The 21,107-nt window shown below is 38.3% G+C and overlaps 2 protein-coding genes across 8 annotated transcripts in view; one reads left to right on the top strand and one right to left on the bottom strand.

Annotated features, from left to right (window-relative positions):
- FNBP1L (formin binding protein 1 like) overlaps positions 1-12,132 on the top strand; it is a 58,125-nt gene extending 45,993 nt beyond the window's left edge. For 3 of the 5 annotated variants that reach the window (XM_015635829.3, XM_033516410.1, XM_015635828.3), the window contains 7 exons: positions 496-654; positions 4,152-4,166; positions 6,188-6,297; positions 6,880-7,012; positions 7,460-7,554; positions 8,058-8,206; positions 8,580-11,453. In XM_015635829.3, coding sequence (XP_015491315.1) covers positions 496-654; positions 4,152-4,166; positions 6,188-6,297; positions 6,880-7,012; positions 7,460-7,554; positions 8,058-8,206; positions 8,580-8,758 — 840 coding nt within the window. In that variant the 3' untranslated portion in view covers positions 8,759-11,453. Of the gene's footprint in view, positions 1-495; positions 655-4,151; positions 4,167-6,187; positions 6,298-6,879; positions 7,013-7,459; positions 7,555-8,057; positions 8,207-8,579 lie in introns of all 5 variants that reach the window. The other 2 variants (XM_015635826.3, XM_015635827.3) reach the window with 2 other exon arrangements.
- Positions 12,133-12,539: 407 nt separating this feature from the next.
- BCAR3 (BCAR3 adaptor protein, NSP family member) overlaps positions 12,540-21,107 on the bottom strand; it is a 76,033-nt gene continuing 67,465 nt past the window's right edge. For 2 of the 3 annotated variants that reach the window (XM_015635824.3, XM_015635823.2), the window contains 6 exons: positions 19,512-20,146; positions 16,686-16,801; positions 15,638-15,809; positions 15,323-15,446; positions 14,228-14,440; positions 12,981-13,451 (listed from right to left, as the gene is read on the bottom strand). In XM_015635824.3, coding sequence (XP_015491310.1) covers positions 13,264-13,451; positions 14,228-14,440; positions 15,323-15,446; positions 15,638-15,809; positions 16,686-16,801; positions 19,512-20,146 — 1,448 coding nt within the window. In that variant the 3' untranslated portion in view covers positions 12,981-13,263. Of the gene's footprint in view, positions 13,452-14,227; positions 14,441-15,322; positions 15,447-15,637; positions 15,810-16,685; positions 16,802-19,511; positions 20,147-21,107 lie in introns of all 3 variants that reach the window. The other variant, XM_015635820.3, reaches the window with a different exon arrangement.

The raw sequence follows: 21,107 nt of genomic DNA, 5'->3' as shown, positions 1-21,107 counted from the left end.
GGGATTATATTAAGAGTGCCATGCAGCCATTGTCAGTCAGCTTGACTACTGAGTTTGAGAATACTTTTTGTTTTAGTCATTCTCCATAGATGTACCAAATCTTTCTGATTTGGCTAACCTGGTAGGGTACCTCAGTATGTAGGAGGAAGTAGGTAGTGAGCAGGAATGCTGAAGCTCCCAGGATGATTGTAACTAAATTGGCAATAGCAGAGCTGAGTTTTAAGAAAAGAGACAGGGAGCTTTGGGATCTTGTTAGGATCTTGTGGCAGTATTGAGTCTAAAGCTTCCTTCCTTCTCTGCAGCAACCTATAACTCTGAAGATTAATTCATGACAGAAACCTTTTAAACCAAATACAGTTAAGAGTATAAATGTGTGTGGAACGTTGCAACCTGTTTCTGTGTTGGATGGAAATTTTATTTTTTAAGACAGAATTTTCATTTTAAATTCACTTTGAACATTTGGCTTATTTATTGCTTTCTTTATTTCCACATTAGCCACAATCCCCACCCCTAACCCCTACTAGTTTATACACATCCAGTACTCCTAATGGGTCCCAGTATCCCATATTCTCCATTGAACCAGTGCATTATTGCATGAGTGACATAAAAACAGGGAAGCCCAGAATTCCTTCTTTCAGAAGCCTCAAAAGAGGGGTAAGTTTGATAATAAGTTGAAATGCATGATGGGCTATGAGCAGTGTGTTTGTGATGTGGCTTTTCTAATGCTCTTCACCCTCATTATAAGGCTTACTCAGTTAAAAGTAACACTTCCACTATAAGGGCACTTCTAGGATACTTTGTTTCATACTACACAGAAGTTACCAACAGATTAAAAAGAAAATAAAATAGAAATATGCGTTCTCACATTTGAAATGCTCATGCCTAAAAAAAGGTGTTATAAAGAGGGTGCTCAGCATGTGTTTGATAGCTTTCTTCATTGTTGTTCACAGTCACAAATGTTTTCCTACCATCATGTAACATATTTTTGCAGTAATTTATCATTGGATATACAGTTACCACAAAAGTCATCTGACAGATCAGATGTCTTATTTGCTGACTTTGAATATAGTAAAAGTTGATTATAAGACACTGAACTAAGAAGAATTTAATTTAGTTTGTACATTGAATGCTATAACTTAGGGTAATGACAGATTTTGAAATACTGGTTTTTTTAAACATTACAGTTGTAATGCATTTTCTGATTAATTAGTCACTCTTGTTTGTCCTAGTTTCTTTTGTGTAAGATTACTGAAAAAATTACTACCAAATGCTACTGAGTCTTATCAATTAATTTACTAATATAGTGGCATATTCTGCAAATAGAATTTGTCTGGAAGCCAGTAGAAGGGAAAATATGAAGTGGTTTCTTAGCAACATTTGCAGTGCTAGTGATAAATGTACTGGCACTTTGCTGTTATGTCAGAAAAGCGTAGGCTGCCCACTTTATGTATGTTTAGTAATATTTATTGATCCAAATGAAAAGGAAATTGGATGCATTTGGTTATATATAATAAATATTTTTTTGGTATTTCAATACAATATTGACTTGCTATCTCATGTGCATCAGGAATGGTTGACTGTTGTTGACATAATGAGGAGACCATGGTACAACAATGTTCTAATGCAGTGAAGTTGCGATTTAGGGGCTCCCTTGTCATCCTGAAGCAGAATGAGTTAGAGTTAAAACTTACTTTCTTTGAGTCATGTTGTGACGTCTAATTTCAGGCCCCCAGATACCTTGGAAAGAGCCTTTCTAACAATGCCATTTTCTAGAAAATACTCATGTTCCTCTATGTCCATACAGAGGGCAGTGTCTCCTTTCCCTTCTGAGTCATTAGATCATAATTTGGTCTGGTTGTGAAGGTAATGCCTCTTCTTGAGTTCCCAGTGAGGAACTGCCTGCTTTAGGAAGTTGTTGGAATGGCACAGGCCTTGATTACACATGGATTTTGTGGATTATTAAATGTACTGACTCCTGCCTTACAAATCATCACCTTGTACTACCAGTAGTTCTAGAACCTCTTTTGAAGGAAAAGACCATCTTCTAACAACTACAGAATGCTAATGGAAAATGAAACCATATATTTGATTTTTAAATACATTCTTCATGTTGCAAAACTGAATTAATTTAATACATTCTTTAAATACTTTAAATTTAATAATTTTTTAACATTAGGAAGCATCACTAGTATCCCACAGATCTAGACTCATTCAAATGTGACATATTAAAGACTTAATCTCTGTAAAATCTTCAAGAATGAACATTTAATTTATATGTATTCCGAATTTCCTTGCAAGCATTTTAACAGACACCACATTATTGCATATTTTTAAAGTCTTTTCAACTTAAATGTATACTAGACTACTAATAGATTTTTTTAAAATCTTATTGATTAATCTTATCTTTATAATATACCTTGATTAAATGCATAATAGCTGCCAGTACCTGATGCTGTTCCCCTATGTGTTTTGTCCCTGGGAAATGATTTGTCCCTGGGAAATCAAGTGATACTGACATGCAGAATGACTAAACCATAGAATCATAGAAAGGTTTGGCTTGGAAGGGACCTCAAAGATGGTCTTTTTCAACCCCCTCTCATGGGCAGGGACCTCTTCCACTGGACCAGGCTGCTCGGAGCCCCACCCAACCTGGCCTTGAACCTGTCAGGGATGAGGCATCTGCAGCTGCTCTGGGCAACCTGTTCCAGTGCCTCACCACCCTCTGAACATAGAATTTCTTCCTAACATTTAATCTAAATCTATCTTCTTTCAGTTTAAAAATGTTCCCCTTTGTCCTATCACCATCTGCCCATGTAAAATGGTACTCAGTTTGCTTCTGCTGAGCTTTATCTGTGAGTTGACATCTATCAGCCAATGAAGCATACAGATCATTTTGTTTATCACGCCCTTGTACATTTTGTACAAATTTCACTCAAGGTGCTGGAGACCACAAACGCAGTCTCCCTGCACTCTGTGCTTCACACAGTACATTTTCCTGATCATGATGGAGAGCAAGAGCAGCAAACAGTAGCTGTAGAGTAGGTCACTGAAAGGAGGTGTAAGCAAGTGTAGCTTGCTGTGTTAGTGCTGCTGCTTCTTTGAATTCTTAACAATTCCAGATTGTTAATTCAGTGTTAGTGTTTATGAGAGCTCTGTGCCTGACTTGGTACATAAAATATCTGCATTATCAGCAGCGATCTGCAAACCTCAACAGAGTGTTCTTGGAAGACTCTTTCTGAAGGGAACAGGAAGTTTTTTTATGTCATTTTGCATCTCTGGACTTTGAGATTCCTACCAAAGTATTGTTTGTGAAGGTGCTTTACTTCCCTTGTTGCTAGAAATTCTCATGTTGTTTGTGTGCCCCAAGCAACAGCCTTAAAAATTGCTCAGGGTCAAAAGTGAAGTTGAGATATCAGTCTTCTAAGTTGCTTGGTGTTTCTCTGGAAGGGGCTGTCCAAATCTTTAAAAGCATGGTAGATCTCCAAAATGCTGTGAATGTTAAAGCCAAGATTCAGCTCCTGGCACCTATGTTTTATTTGCTTCTTCTAAGGATAATGTCTTAACACTTTAAATGTCCTTATTTTCATATGGACTAAAATGATTTTAGATAACAATGACCCAAATGCTGTTCTCAGAAAGTAAAATTAATTACTTCTAGACTTGAAAAATATCTCTGTTTATTCTAGATCTACTGTGATAATAAATTAAATACATTGCAAAAATTACATTTGTAAGAGTGATTGCAGTGGATTTTGAGCTATGATTAACAAATTTTTTGTATATGGCTGATCAGTCCATCATCATCAAATTCTGCTATTTTGTGTAATGTTGGCTGTGTGTGTGTTTCTTTTCTTACAACAGAAGGCTCAGCCCTTTATTCAGAGCACTAAAATTCAAAAGTAGATTAATGAAGTTGTGTGTTAAAATTTTGTAAGTTAAAGGTACCCATTATCACCTAGTATTTTTTTAATCAGTAATTCTTAAAGCAATTATTTTCTTGTGGTTATAGTAAAATGTATTTTTTATAAATGGAAATGTCAATCCTTAAGTGATATTTTAAAAATACATTTTTAGGCATTAGTCGCTTTTGTAACTGGACATTGCATGTAAATAATTTCCCGTTTCTTTCTGTTTTCAAATGAACTGTGCAGTGGTCGGTGAAGACGGTAAGCCCGTGTGCTGATCTGTCTGCTGTACTTCTGCTAAGATAGCATGAAAATAATCTTCTGAAAGTGTTTCCATATCATAACTGCTTTAAGTCAGGTGCTGAAATACATCTTCAGATTTTCCACTCATATGCACAGTCTTCTTAATCATCCATGCTTAATGTAAGGCAATTAGACTTGTGATCTGGCTGCACCTAAATCTGCAATTTTGGATTTTTAGAGTTGACCAGTATTCACAAGCTGGTCATGATGGAAATACTTGGTGATTTTTTTTTGTCAGGAAAATTGTTTAAGCAGCATAAAATATGTATATAAAAAGGTGATAAAATTAGTGTAAAGAAGAAATACTGAATAGTGCAGTCCTTTGAATTTGGAAGAAGATTTGCAGTGGGGAACCTTTATGCTTAAAAATAGAGGAAGCTGTTACATTAAATAAAACCATGCCTTAATCAATATCGTATTGCAGAGTAAATCAGTAAAAATTCACAAAAGACCTCTGTTCTTCTGATCTTTTAGGAATTCTCTGGTTTAAACTGACCTGTAAGGAGGAATTATAGAGAGGATATGATTGTATTTTTATTTCTTTGTAGTGTATTCCACTTAAAAGGGTTTTCTTGGAAGGCTTTCTGAAGGGAACAGGAATTTTGTTTATGCCATTTTGCATCTCTGGACTTTGAGACTATACACAGCGTATTCTTCTTCCTCCAGAAAGAAACACTTGTTTTCTTTTGGAAACATCATATCTTGATTTTCCTTCTCTTATGATGTCTTGTATTCCCTTCTTAAAAAGCAATGAGATTGATTTTACAAGTGCAGAAAAATTGAGGGGGTGAGAAGATCATAGGTTGGGAGGTGTTGGAAACTTGGCACCTGAGCCTAAGGCTTGTGTCAAAATCTCAAGTTTCTGTAAACTTTATTCTTGACAAAAGAAATGCTCGCCAGTTTGGTTTACCTCCATGGAGGGTTACTGGAATGGCAAGTGGGTTTCTTGGGTTAAAACCAACTTCCTTAGGTGAACAGGATCACAAAAAAACCACCCAAACCAAACCTTTGGTGATAAAGACATGTACTACATTTCCTTCTTAACACTGTTAGTGTCTGGCACCCTGAGGGGAAGAGTTTTCACAACGAACTTGCAAGATACATAAAAATATCTTCCCATGCATTTCATACTCAGACCCTTCTATCCTCCTTATTCTAATCTTGGCCAAGTTTGCAATCAAGTTTGCAGGTTTGGGTTCATAAGAGTAGGTGGTCTTAAATTGGCTGGTTTATGTTTTCTTTTAAAGTTTGGGAAGTAAGAGGGTTTTTTCCTCCCTAAACTTTTTTGGTTGCTGTTTTTTTGGGGCATTTTTTTTTTTGTAAAAAGGTGACTTGGAATATTTCAGCAAGTTTTGAGTCAAATAAACAAATTTAAGTAAGAATTTTGGTATTACAAAGGTTTTTTCTGTGCTTCATGAACCAGTTTTACTTGAGTTAAAATCCATCATAACTTTGTAATTTTTAGTTAGTTTTCTAGGATTGCTGAAGTTCTGGAAGAGAACTATTATAGTGCTTTGGAGTGAAGATCCAAAATATAGTATTTTTCTTTTGAAACCATCCAAATGACCACAGAACACACTCCAGAGAAAGAAACAATTTATATATATGTATATAACTATTATATATACATCTTAGATTTTTGTTCTGACTCAAATTATTCTGTCCTTTCTAAAATTTTCTTTAAATTCAGTGGATGTAAGAGAAGGTACATGACTTCAGGAAAATAAAATCTAGAAATTTTGAGTTACCTCTGTAAGCCAGCTGCTACAGAAGGCAGAAATTCCCTTGACTGAATGACTACACTCTGACAGCAAGAACATGCATTTATTCTGTGCGGTCTTTTGTAGAGCTGTCTGTCAAGTAGAGTTTTTAAGAAGGTCCATCTGCTTCCAGTGAACACTGTCCATGTGTGGATATGTCAGTTCAGCTGCCCAGACCTGTGCATGTAGTAGCTTGTTTCATGGTATTTCTGCTTGCAGGGCCCTGCACTGGAAGATTTCAGCCATCTCCCTCCAGAACAAAGACGCAAGAAACTGCAGCAGAGAATCGATGAACTTAACAGAGAGCTACAGAAAGAAACAGACCAAAAGTGAGTTCATTTTTTGGGGGGTTTTGTCATGGTTATCTCTCTTTTTTATTTATGTCTTCTATTTAAAGCCAACAGTGCTCAAAAGATAGGAAACAATATGTTAGGCCAGGCTATTAAAAAACTTTGAGTTCCTAGTTTGTTGTATGTAGGTTCTGTTACTATTGCTTCCTTCTGCTTTAGTGTCGTACTCATTTTGATTCTAACCCTGCATAGGGAGCATTGGCTCTAACGTTGTGTGTTAAAAATCATGTGAGTCTGTTGAGCAAGATAGCTGCAGCTTAGTGCTTTAAGAACAGGACATGACTAATATTTAGGAAATCGTATACAACAAACAGTATGGGAAACAGTATGGAGACTGGATAGGTAGGAGTCAACAGCTGGAGTCCTTGTGTGCCTGTGCACAGGAAAGGAAGGCAGAGGGCTGACAGAATTGGAGAAGGATTTAGGCAAGGTGTGAACACCCACAGTTCCTCGTTGCTGTGCTTCGTATCTAATCACAGTTCAGGATCTCATACACATTGTTTTAGCTTTAATGAATCAATACTGGTATATTAATTATTGTCATGTTTTATATGTTTTTAGAGATGCCCTCATCAAGATGAAGGATGTTTATGAAAAAAATCCCCAGATGGGTGATCCAAGCAGTTTGCAACCAAAATTAACTGAGACAATGAGCAATATGGACCGTCTTCGGATGGAAATACACAAGAATGAGGTTAGATTCTAAAACAGTTTCTTGGAAAATGTAAATGATAGGTACAATTGTACTTTGTTTTACAGATTTTAAATATAGCACCTAAAAAACTGCTCAATTTAAGAGTAGAGCTCCTGATAGAATTTTTTGTGGGGTGCTGTATTTCCAAGAACATTCATCTAGCTAGAATAAGGATGTACACTATTACCGATGTAAACTGTTCAGAAGAATATATTATTATTTACTTACTCTGAAATTCACATATAATTACAGATTTTTCCCTTACACTAAGTATGGGTCATAAGCTAAGCATAAAGGATAGGTTCATGCTATGTGTGAAGTAATTATGAGACCTGAAAACTGACCACAGTCTCTGTGTGGCTGTGAACAGCATGCAATACATTTGTTAAATGTGCTGGTTTAGAATCAATTTTTCTTTGACACCAATATTTGCCTTTTTCCCCCAAGGCCTGGCTCTCTGAAGTTGAAGGTAAAGTAGCAGCCAGAAGCGACAGGCGGCACAGCAGCGACATCAACCACCTTGTCACCCAGGGCCGAGAGAGGTCACTGTTCTGTTTCTACTGCTTTAGATCCTGTGTGAGAGTCTGTACAGCTCTCTGATGATTACAGGAGTGATGGGTGCTACTTATCCTCCCAAAGTGTATGTCCTTCTAAAGGAAAATCTTAACTGGTTCTGACTTCTAGAGGTCACTTCCTGCCATTTTGGTAAGATAAAAATAGTCTAATTGAAACACCTGCTCATTAAATAGCAGCACCTTTTAAACCTGTCTTACTCCATTGCATAAGGCTCACTAGTTTTCCATGTTCTGTGGAGACAGGTACGTGAAATTAAAGGTTTTTCTCTTTTGTTATTTCTTTTTCTAGCAGAGTTCAGTCTAAGCTTTTGCTAGATAAGTTTTTATCAGTAAATCACCCCTGACAATAATATAGAAACTGCTAACAGGAACTCCAAAACAATATCCACGCCCTGCCCTTTCTGTGATGCATGGATGTTGTGAGTTCTAGAGCTCCTCAGAGTCCTCATGCTCCAGTGATTGCATTACAGCCCTGAAGGGAGTTACACGGATGATGCCAACCAGGAAGTTCGTGGCCCACCGCAGCAACATGCTCATCCCAATGAGTTTGATGATGAGTTTGAAGATGATGATCCATTACCAGCTATAGGACATTGCAAGGCAATATATCCGTTTGATGGTAAGGTTAAACAACATGCACTGAGATTTCTTTGACTGTAAGGCATGGATGATTTGTTATAAAGAAGACAGGTAAAATGATTTAAAGCAAATTACCTGTATGAGTAACTAATTGCTCAAAAGATGAAGATACTTTATAAATTACTTTAATTCATGAGCAGTACTTGTGTTGTTTTAAGATAAATATTAGCACAGCTAATTCAGCTTTACAAATTGGGACTGGGTTTTTTTCTAAGTCTGTGTGGCCATATGTTCTCTTGCACAGATTTTTCATTCTTCCTGTTTATATATAATTTGGAAACTATGCCTTGGGGAAAAGATGGCTTGAAATTCTTTCTGAACAGCGAGACTTCTTTGCCTCTTGTTTTTCCCAGGTCATAATGAAGGCACTCTAGCAATGAAAGAAGGGGAAATTTTGTACATTATTGAGGAGGACAAAGGAGATGGGTGGACAAGAGCTCGAAGACATAATGGAGAGGAAGGCTATGTGCCAACATCATATATAGATGTAACGCTAGAGAAAAACAGCAAAGGTGCAGTAACCTATATCTAACAGTAAAACTGGCAGCTCTCACTTGTACATTCTCCAGGGAAAATAGTGGAAAAAATTGTAAGTTATACAGGCTCATGGCAAGAATTACAGAATCAGAAGTCAGCAATGAATGGGGAGTCAGTCGCAGTTCTTTTCAGAGTTGAACACATTAAATTACTCATCTTACACTGGTCTGTAATTTTGGCCAATGTCTTCTGCTTTCCTGCTTTACAAAGCACTAAATCCAATTCAGCTATTGAACTGAAAAAGACCAGGATTCCTGCTTGATCTGTGGAACACTTAGTTCTTACAGAGAACTGAAAAATTACTTACGTTTTAAAGATCTCCAAGACTTACTGTTCCCAGTTTTATGACTTAATCTCTGTTTTAAGAATATAGTTTTTCTTCCTCTAATAACTAACTGAACTCAGTTACTGAAAATTATTAATTTCCTTCCTTAGCAAATACTTGGCAGCTTTCACTTCTTAAACAGGAAAATGTTTTCTGATTCTGAAAGTTCAACAAAAATACTCAGGAATAAACATTATGATTAAGAAGGACAGAAAGTCCACTGACCTATCTCCTTCCTTTCAGTACTCATAATGTAGAATGTTCTGCATTGGACATGATGTCATTGTTTTAACTCTAGATACCATGAACAAACAAAAAAAGATCACATGTAATGCTTGATGTCTTACTGAAAACTCCCAGCCTCTGAGAAGGGAATGATTTTATATTCTTAATCTGTGCCTGTAAACCAAGTCTTTGAATTGTATTGTGTTTAGTCTGAAGACAGTGTCTTAAATGTACAGTAAGTCTCCTCATTGTTAGATCACTGAGGATTGGAAACTACATTGCACAACTTGATTACTGGAAAAAAAAAAAGCTAATTTCATACTTCTAATGAGAGTTTGTGGACTTAAGTACAAGGCTAAATGTAAAGCCACTGAGAATGGCCTGTTAAGAACTGAGCACGCTTCTCTGTCTTCTAAAGGCCTTCAGTAACTTTGTTCTTTTCTTTTTCCTCTTGGACTGCAGGTTCCTGAAGCGGGTTTCTGAGAAAATGGGCGAGATCTTGAAGGAGGTTACATGCAGCTGCTGGGGGGGTGGGGGTGGGGAGGGGAGGGGTACTAGACTGGGAGGCCCAAGGGAAAAGCTAGTTGCATGAATGCATGCAGACATACATTTAGTAGTCACTAACATCTTAGCATCTCCATATATAGGTAAGGATGTATTACAAACCTTCAATTTGTGCAGGAAAATAGAGTTCCATTACCAGAGTAAAAAGGCTACTGCTCCTAAAATTGCTTTATTTTCATTGTCCTAGGTTGTCCCAGGTGCACAAACTATATTTTAGCTTGTGCTACATTTTGATTTTCTCTGTTTTGCTCTTTTCCAACTCACTTTTAGTGGCAGTCATTTAGAGCCCCGTATCAGTTATCAGTCTGCCTGTGCCACCTCCATGCTCGCCGTTAACCTCCTCCTGCATGCCTAGGACAGTCAGGCATGTTCTGTGTAACACTTTGGCATCATTGCTCATCTTATTTTGTAACAAATCATTTTCTTTAAATATCTTCAGCACTAGAGTTTCATCCCAGTATCCATGTGTGCTGCTGTAACAATACCACTGCAACCATCATTACATTCCAGATGTTTGGCATAACTGATAAGCGACTGTAAGGTATTCTGTTAATTTGGGGAAATAATGCATCTCAGCTCTAGCCTACAATGCAATCAAGAGAAACTCCTAGAACTGTGGTCCATCTTCAGCCCTTCAGTAACCTGTTGTGAGCACTGACAGCCTGGAGCACAACCAGAGGATTCACCACTGCGAGCTAATGACTGTTTTCAGAGGTCAACCACTTGCCATTCAACTGCTGCCTTAAACTAGAGTGCCTAAATCTGTTGTTTGCCAACACTACCACTTACAGTATCCCACAAAGGGCTTTGTGTCTCAGCTCTTTTCACAGTGCTGCAGCTGCTGAGGTAGCCACGGTAGGTGTTTTCTAGAGCTCTACTTTACTGGATACATGGTGCATCCATGAATTTTATACATTGAAACGTGTATCTCTTCATTTGATTTTTAATATTTTTTTAAGATATTTTTATGGAAACTGTCTTTTAGTTTTTCACTATGACGTTCCAATTTCAATTACTGCAGTGCTAGTCCATTTCCAGGTGAAGCTTCATTGTATGGATCAGGTGACATTTGAGTGATACTTCGTAATGATCTTTGTGCACTTTCACTTGTAAACAATTGAAATTTGGATATGTTTATACGTGTAAATATAGTTGTCTGCAGTGCCCCTATTGCTTATGTTGTCTTGCCTTCCATTTGTGGTTCTATTAATAAACACATCATATCTGATTGATTAGGGTGATAAGAATTAGACTAGAGATGTTGGGGGGAGGGATACTTACATCAACACAAGCTTGTCAACCCAGCCACCTGCTGTTTGGCAGTGTACTATGGAATTATAATTAAAACATCCATTATGGAATAACAATTGAAACATGTTTTCTGGAGTCTAAAGCAATATGTGGATGCAGCAGTGCTGGATTCTTTTTCACTTCAGTGTTATTAGGAACTGTACTACCAGTAAAACTGATCTGAGTGACTTTGTGTAGAGGTTTATTCCTTTTGTTATGTATACCACTATTACACAGCTTGACCTAGTGTACTTGGGGCCTATTAAACTCTAAAGTTTAGATTTTTGGAGCTTGTATACAGGGTTATTTATATAATAATGTGACATTACTCAATACTGACAAAACTACTTAAGGTAGTTTTTTGGGTTTGGGGTTTTTGGGGGGTTTGTTGGGATTGGGGTTGGTTTTTTTCTTTTTTTTTTCTTTTTTTTTTTTTTTTCAGTTTTTAAAATCTAGTGCTTTTTTATTTTGGAGAAAACTTGGTGATTGTTGTGGGTCCCTTCCAACCCAGAATATTCTGTGATTCTGTAATTCTGTGAAGAGGAAGAAATGTGATCTGTGTATTTTCTGGTTAAAGGGCCTGTGGTCTGCCTGGCTAACAGCCTTGGAGGTCAGTAATAACACTTCCTGGTAAAAGACTAAATGTTCTTTTCACACTACTGTTTGTTTTTCTGAATCCAGGATTTGCTTCCTTATGGAGGCAGGTTGATTTCAAGAGGGATAGTGCAACTTGTATGAGGGTTATTAAACATAGGAAAAAGCATTTGTACTTGCACAGCTTATAAATCACTTATTCTAAAATTCTGAACGTGAGTTGTCTTAAAGAATCAGACATTTTCCAGTAATTTTTTAATCCTTTTTTGTGCACATGTTGATTTCCTAAATGTTAAATGCTTTGTTTAAAAATAGTGTTCTCTGTTGAGAATATTTTCATGGAATAAAAAAATCTTTTCATGGTCTAAGTACTTAGCTTCCCCATTTGTCTTCTGTTAAAATTGACAGGCAGACTTTCAGGATGAGGTCTGTAAACTCTTGTTCTGGTGGTACAAACCTCTGCTGTGACTGTAGAAGGAGGAACAGATTGTGGTGTTGGTTTGTTGTCATCCTACTCCAATATTTTCAGTGTTCTAAGAACATCTCACTCCAGAAATGGGCGTACTGACAACAAGCACATGCAGCTCTGACTGTCATTCTTAAATATTTGTACCACATCTGAGGATAACCCTTACTCACCAATTCTGTATATGACAAAGTGGGATTTGCTGCTAAGACTCTTTGTATAATAAACCGTGCACGCTGATTTCCTATAAAAAGTGCTAACACCTTAGGCTTTGCCTTCATCCAAGGAAAAAGTACTTACCAAAGTGATTCATCTCAGTAACTGAAGCAAGTTTAATAGATACATACACCCACATTTACTCATGTCTGAAAGCATTTTAATTATCTGGATTGTTTGTTCTGGCCATTTTACCCTTCAGTCCTGGCAGTGTAACTTTTGTGCAGGCTCCAACGAAAGCTGAAATACTACAGATGCTGTCTTAAAAAATGGGAAAGTTGTCTCAACACATACCCAGACTGATTTTGTAGTTTCACAGGCACAGTGATGTTTGAGCCTTCTGGTTACAGATCAAGGATCATTTCTGCAACTTACAGTGTTTCTGTGATTTCTAAATATGCAAATTATTGTGCATAAAGATACACTTCACAATTCTATCTACAGTGTTTTCTAGATTCATTAAAGGAATATTATACAACAAATTTTCTGCCATGTCAGATAATTAATCTGTCATTTTATTTACACTATTTGCTTCATCTTAATAAGATGCCAGTGCCCTTACTCCTTGGCATCATTAAAACATAGCAACTTTTGGGGAAATAAAGGGATAACCTAAACTCTTTAAAGGGATCAGTAAATGACTTGGTGCCACAGTAAATAAATAATTTGTTTAGAAATCAGTAGTTTTAAAACAAGTGTGCATTGTGCAGTTAAAAGTTCTAAACATCTTGTGAAATGCAAGAAGTTTGTGCAGTATCAAATCGCCAGAAGAATGCTAAGGTTATTTCAAGTATATCACTTAAATAGTGTTTCCAGAGTCTTATATACTTAATTGTTCCACCAGCTTCACTGGAGGAGGTTCCAGTTTTCGTGAAAGTGCAGTTAAGATCCGGCTGAATTTCTCGTATCTTTCACTTTGATTAACTTGTGCTCCTTTGCTGCCCCAGAGCAATCTCATTTGAAATTCTGTCTTGAAGATTTCACTCAGCTCTTCATCTGGCTGGAAACCTAGCAAGCAAAAAGAATCCCACCGTATTACCACCAGGCAAATTATTTCATTCTGTAGAAATGGCTTTTAAACTGTCTTCTCTCCAAATAAGCTGTAGTGCACTGGGTTCTATTTGCACAATGACTTTAACAAGCTCTTGGAACAATGAAAATCCTTTCTGGCTTTGACATTATAGTAATGGCTGATGGCTGTGGCTCTAAGGATGCTGGGATAGGCTAACCTTGCTTAGTTCTAATGTCTAGAATTGTCATTATAGTCCAACCTTAAATACAATTACTAATCTATATATGCTGCCTGCAGAAATTACTGTATTTCTGCCCCCTCCCTTAACTTTTCCATTGCAAGTTTATAAAAGTCACATTGTGTTAGCATGTTGCTGCTTTCTGGCCAGATGTGGTCACAGTCTCAGTGCTGCAACTTGCACTGTTGTGAAGAATCTTAGGGTGCGATTTTAGTTGTAATAATCAGAGTAGGAATTCTATAATGTACAGAAGACAGGAAGTTATCCTCAGTCTTCTGTACTTCTGTTCAGTTGCCAGAAGGGTCAGCGTATGGAGTCATGAGGACTTTGACTATGTTTAACAAAAATCCTTGCTGGAGAGCTGTAGTGATGAGTAATTTACTGTCTGCTTTTAAACAACATTAAAGTTGTCCTCAGACTGAGTTTCCTGCAGGACATTTGCTACTCTGTCAGCTCCTGCCAAAGAGGAGAATTTCTCTCTCTGACACTTGGGCAGGCACACAGCTGGTGTGGCAGTGCAGCAGTCTCTCCTACCTTGCAGCAGCCGCTCTGCTGTCAGGCGAAACGTCTCGGCGTGCTGGGCGAGCAGGCGAGCTGTGTCCAAGTGCCTGAGCATTATTTCACCGCTCTGGTCACTGCTTTCCCACAGCTCCATGCCTTCAAAAACAACAGCCTGGCGCTCCATCAAGGTAACAAGAGGCATCAGCAGTGGCACTGTGATGTTGTTCTGTGGAGCACTGATAGTTTCTGGAATAGAGTGAGTAACAATCATGTATGTTGTATCATCAGACATTATTGTTAACTGAAGAAGGTATTGTAACTGCAATGTTCTTTTTTAAGTTGGAAACTACTATTTGTCTTCAGTCTTTCAAATGGAGCCTTCAAAAACCTTACCTTAAATATACCCGTCCTACCAGTTTCCCGTGAACTGGTGGGGGAAGAAGACCAACACAAATTGGTGTTGGAAAGCTGAGTTTGTTGCAGGGGAAACCTCTGCTGAATTACTAGACAGTGGCACAGAGATTTGAAACACATTTTTTTAAATACAGACCTTTTAAACATTTTCAAAATTGGTCATTCCGATAAAAATATCCATGATGCTAAAAAGTTTTCAGTGTGTACCTGTTCTCTTGGAGAGATGTTCTGAGAAATTTTCTCTGCCTTCCATCCCTTTAGAAACTAGAGCTGCAGTGAATCTGGCACAGGGGCACCTAATGTGACCAGAATTACCTAACCCATTCTTTTTATTTGAGGGTTCATCCTCTGATCTAATGGACAAAGCAAATAATAAGCAGAATCTGCCTGAATTAATTCTGCTGTGAGGAGAGAGATTTTTTTTCCCCCTGTTTTTGTGGCAAGATGCTGCAATGTGTCAGTTTCTGCTCAACACAGAGGAAGCAGGGATATTGGAAGAATGTTATGTTCTGCAGGGATACAAGCATACAAACACTGATGTTTAGGTGGCAGACTTTGCTTCTATTGAATCATATGGCATTATACAAGTCTGCAGAATCATTTTAACATACAATGCACAGCTATGGAAAGAGCAACTGCCTCATCTCCCCACACAGGAAATCAGTAGGGGGAGGGTTAAAATGCCAAATAGAAACCACTGTCACTCATACTCACTAGTCCACTCATCTTGTCCTTCATGCAAAGCTTTGCAAGATGGTTTCAGCTGTTTTTCATACAGAATGGCAGTCTGGGTATAACAATGTCTTAGAGCCGTCCAGGTTTGTTCTAACCTACTGACCTGTTCATGCAAAATAGAAAATACCCATTATTGACTCCACAGCAGGAAAAGTACACTGCTAGTCACAGTCCTAGAATAGTCATGAAGACTAATCTGATATTCTCTCTAGTCTTGAAGGAATTTCTCAAATTAAATTAAATAAGCCATCAAACAACTCCACATTTTGGAACATAAAGAGAAACAGATTCTACCTGTGGCATTTCCAGTGCTTTCATTATGGAAGAAAATCCATATAAATCCCCTAGTGAGTCCTTCAACTCCACAGCAACTTGGATGATCCTGTTTAATGTTGCTGCTCGATCTTCTACACTTCCTGTGCAACCCAAGATGTCAACAGCTATTCCTATTGCCATGGTATTGTGCCTGTAAGTGAAACAATTCATGAGACCAGTTGAAATTACTGAATTTACATGTGTTCAAAAATCAGTTCAGAGGTGTATTTTTATCTTGGCATGCCCCGCAAACTTAGTCTTACAAACTTAGTCTTTGCACCAAAACCAATAATGACATATGGAATAAATACACACAAACTTCAAATTCTTTAATAAATTCTCCTGAGATACTGCTAACTATACAAAATTCTGTTCAAGCAGTGAATGAACCAACACTTCTGGGAAAATTGCCCCAGTTCCCTTTGTCAACAGAATTCAACAGAATGACTAGGAAAAGACCTCCAAGATCATTGAATCCAACCCATGCCTTAACACCAAAAACTAGTCCTCCAAATTCAAATCCTGTGACCCCCCCTGCCTATATCTCAGCAATCAAACTATTGAAGTATGAGGAAGAAAATGAAGATCAGAACACCCTAAGTGTTCCCCTTAACTTGTGCAGAAGTTTTCAGAAAACTGTTGATAATTTTTTTTCTTCATTAGATCCTTTAGCCTCTTGCCACATGCAGAAGGGCACTACCATTCAGTCTCCTCCACACACACATGCTCAGATTATAGGTCCCTGAAGTTTAGTTTCCTTGAACTTGTAAAGGAGAGCTGATGGCATTCAGCTGTTCTGAGGACCCTGCTTTCAACACCTTTCCCCTTTCCCTGCACTACAGGTGCCTTATGACCTTAAGGAATACTTTCCTAGTCAAAACGGATTTATATAGCATCTCAGTAAATCATCTGTACATGTGAATTCAGGAAACATGCAGGAGAGTAGTCTTGGAGGAAATGAGAACAGTGCAGCCATGCTTTGAGATTCTGGCCATCGGCCCTGGCAGTGAGGAACAGGAACATTTACCTCTCAATCAGGTCAAGGCGCAGCTGATGTCCGTAAGGCAAGGTGATCAATTCAAGACCAGAGTTCCCTCCCATATTCCTCCTCATCTCTTCAGAAACTTCTATTATCCTTGCCACCTGTCAAGCACAAAAAACACTGCATGAATTTTGAAACTAACATTTTTCAAAAAAAAACAAACCCCTCTAGTCACAGAGAAGTCCTCCAGGTAAGTGCATGGCATACAGAGCTAGGTGCACAGCATGCAACATTATAATACAGGCATCAAAGAAAAACATCAACCTATGCATGTTCAGTGCCTTACACAAAAAAGCCAAGGAGATTTTTTTAAAAATGATACAGCCACCAGAAAACATAAAAGGTGTGACCAAAATGCTTTATCAAATTCCATCCTCTGCTTCCAGAAAGGGATTACTATGCAGGTTCCAGGAAATGCAGTGTGCTCTCAACCTGATCCTTGTCAGAGAGGAACTGCTCTTTGCCTTAAGGACATACACACTTGCTTTGCCTTTTTCCTTTCTAAAATAAACGACTGCTCAGAATTTGGCTGCACCACAGGGCCCTAAACATGAATTAGGTTCATAAAAGTTCGTAAAGATGAATTGGGAAAAGGAAATTAAAGAAAAAGGACTAAGGAGGACACAATGGTGACTGCCTAATGAAGTCAGTGTGTGAAAGTTGACAACCTTAGCAATTTGTCTTTGCTTTTTAAACAGATTGTATTAGCTACTGGTTATCTCAAAAACAATTATAATTGCTAATAATAAGCAAACCCACATTAATACAATGGTGTAAGATTATCTGCTGGTTTAAGGCCTGTATGTTGACATATTTACAAACCAATCTGCCTGCAATTTTCTGATACACCCATCAGCAGGCTTTTTTGGCTATAAAACTTTGAAAGCAATGTGGGCTGTACAGCAAGCCTCACCAGTACAAAACAGCACTGCAGAAAAACCTGTTTCACTTCAAGGGAAGCAGAAGTGATATGAATCCCCTGGAGACACTGATTGCTATTCCATCACAGGTATGCAAGTGGCAGACACCTCATCACCTACCATATGGGTGATTCTTTATTTGAAATGTCATTATTTAAGAGACAAATGAAACAACTACTGATGACACAGAGTACATGTGAACTTTAGCCTGGGATCTCAGTACAAAGCAGTCATTCTGGCCCAATTGACAGGCCAATCTCATTGCATCATGCAGTTCTTATCGGTGTGCAATCTATGCAACAAGTTGCTAGTAAATGACAGGCACTGGCTCAGCACTTAGAGGTGAACATCAAACAGACTGCTCTACCTGTCCCAGCTAGTTTCTGTTCCTGCTCCAAAATCCAAAAATCTGTTTCTGCAAACCCTCAAATGACTCTTAATTAATTCTAACAGGCTACTTGGTGCCTTAGCTCCATTGCAAAGTTTACAGTATTTAAAATAAGGAGTCTAATAATGAGATAATTGAATATTATATAGATACATACATACATATATATAAACTCACTACTTCTCTAAGTCATGCATATCCTATGCCTTCAAGCAACATACTCTTTAACAATATATTAAAAATAATTTAGTTATTAAGTTGAAGGAAGGAAGGAAAAAGTGAATTTTGGAACTAAAATGTTGGTGAATGATGTTAATACTCTTGGAACCATAGTAAAGAAACCTCGATCTACCACTTCTGAGAAGAGTGAGCAGTTGTGGAGCCAAGTTGCTCTGAGTCACCTTGTCTGCATGAAGCCTCACTTAGCAGCAGCCAACAGTGCTACTGAGGAAATAAAAAGCTGTGTTTGCTGTTGGCAGGCCCCCAGCGCCTGTCAGGACTCCTACTCCGCTGCTCCAGGGAACTGCCCCCTCCTCAGACCTTGAGTGTCTGTCAGTGCAGCAGCAGCAGAGTGCTTCTGCTGTGCTTCTTCTGGAGCATCACCACTTCCCTTCCTGTCTGCAATGGAGTTGCCCAGTAAGTAGCCATGTGTTTTGCTTCTCAAACTCTTTTTTCAAAAGACTAAAACCACCAAAGCCCAACAAAGCTTGGGGGGGGTTAGATACCCACCATACCATTTGGTTCCTGTAGCTGCTCTGCAGCAGGTACAGCACTCAGTCATGCCAGGAAAGTCATGCAGATTTAAATGCAGTTACATTTCTTTCATTACACAAAGTCATCATCTCATTAGATGATTCTCCTGTCTTTCTGATCCATTAGCTGATCTCCAAGCCCTGGCAGCTGACCAGAGTCTACAATGTGAAAAATAGTTCTTCGTGTATTTTACATCCTTTTAAGCAATTCCACTAGCACAGTTCTCTCACAGGAGAGAAAAGCACTGATAGCTATTTTCCCACAGCACCTATCCAGCTGTAAGAGAGGAACTCAAAGATTAGAAGAGCAGCTGGTTTAAGTAGCTTAAATATATTTTGCTCCATTGAACATTGTATATAATGGCCATGTGACAACCAGGTAGTGTCTGCCTGCATTTTGCCCTTAACGAGCTATTTCCTGTCGTGAGCAGTTTTCTCCACAGTGCTTTAGAGCATAGAGAGCTCTTCCTCCAATCCAAGAGAAAGGCTGAATCACAGGTATGCAGCAACTGATAGACCTTTAAAAGACATATGGAACTTTGAGAATTTGAGTCTAAAGTCAAGCATGATGAGAGACCTTTAGTCCAAAGAGTTTGTGAACATTCTTATTCTTCAAATGAAAAACAAACACCCTAAAAATTCCTGCAAACAATACAAACATGCAAATCTACCCATTATTCTTTTCAAATCAGTTCTTTAAAAAGTCTGAACTGGAACAATATAAAATAAAATGTATTATCTTTTTTTTTACCTTGCAGTCCATTCTAAGAATATGCTGTGCAATAATCTTTGGGTTATTGTTGGTGAAAAGCTCCTTAACTCTTCTTAACATAGATGTTTCCAATGGCTTGTTTTCAGGAGGAAGTAGTTTGGATTCAAAATCATTTGGTTTAAAACTAGACACTGTCTCATAAACAGGTGCAGAAAAGATGCTGTCTTCTTCAGCCATCTGAGTTGAAGCTTCTAAAGGATCTGCAGGGCTCATTGTAGGATCTTCATCAAGGATCAAATAGCTTGTTTCAGAGTTCCTGAATATTGCCCTCTCCTTTCGCATCACATGTTCCACATAGCTGTTTTTCTGACACAAGTGTTGTTTTGCTGCTGTAGGATGTCTGTCAGGGTTTAGTTCACAATAGTGTCCTTCAGAGCTGTGGGAAGCCAAAGGAGAATCTGGGGGCTTCATCAGGGGTGCTTTGCTGGGTTTGGGTGGAGGCTTTGGACAGAGCTGACTGTCTGATCCTCTAAGAGCTTCCCCTAGCTGTGACTCTGAGGTGACTTTCTGAATAACTGTGGGGCTTAGAGATGGTTCACTGCCTGTTCTAAATGCAGGTGAGCTGGGACAGGAGTTTGCATCTGCTTCAGGTAATCGAGATGGATGTCTTGAACCTGCAGGGGAAAACAGTGTTTTAGAAGGCCAAAATAAATACAATTCCTGGTGCCTGTGCCAGAGTTCATCTCCTAATGCTATTTCCTAAGGATAATGTCAGATCATGTCAATTATTTGCTGGCAAAATTGTATATTTTGAGGAATGACCTAGCCAGCAAATTCCATTCATTTGCTGATCCACCCAAAATCCCAAATACATGGAACAGCTGCACCATAGTATTATTCTGTGGTAATGCTGACAATAATTCCAGTCTCTCCTGCATATATAGGCTATCCTGTCAGAGCTGGATGGCCTCCATGGCTTGGAATAGAAGGTTTTCTTGTAACCTGATCTAGGCTATAAAAACAGTGACTTCCAGCTGCATCACATAAAAAGATGAGTCATTTCTGAGAAGGACAAGTTTGAGATGAAAGCAAAACTTCCCAAAGTCATGCCTAAACCTGAACTAAGGTATGGAAGGAATGAACTTCAGAAATGTGAATCTTTTTGTGAAACAGAGCTAGTTTGAAGAGCTGGGTCCATATACTTCTGTGTATTTATGCTTCATCCTGTACTCATTGCATATGCAAACCTTGGCATCTGATATGGGATTGTCCTGTGTCAGACATTCCCAATCTGCAATTCTCAGCACATTTGCTGTTATTTACAGCAAAGTGGCCAGTTGCATCATACGGGTATTACTGCTCGATTACAGATATAAAACAAAAATTCCAAATTACAGGCAGTATGATAACAGGACCTACTCAAAGGATCCTATGACAAAATGCACAGCAGAACTCTTCAGGCTGTTGTAGTACCAAAACAAAAGTATCTACAGGCCATTGACTGGAATAATCAATTCAACTACAGAGGGAGAGAAACATGCCTTATAAATGTCTGTACATCCCACGGTTGATAAACAAGGGATGCGCACTCTATCAAAATACAGTCTCACTGTACAAATACTTAATATTCTCTTT

The sequence above is a fragment of the Parus major genome, chromosome 8 (assembly GCF_001522545.3).
Source record: "Parus major isolate Abel chromosome 8, Parus_major1.1, whole genome shotgun sequence".
Classification (NCBI taxonomy): Eukaryota; Metazoa; Chordata; class Aves; order Passeriformes; family Paridae; genus Parus; species Parus major.
The sequence above is the reverse complement of the archived record's forward strand: the minus strand, read 5'-3'. Positions and strand labels throughout refer to the sequence as shown.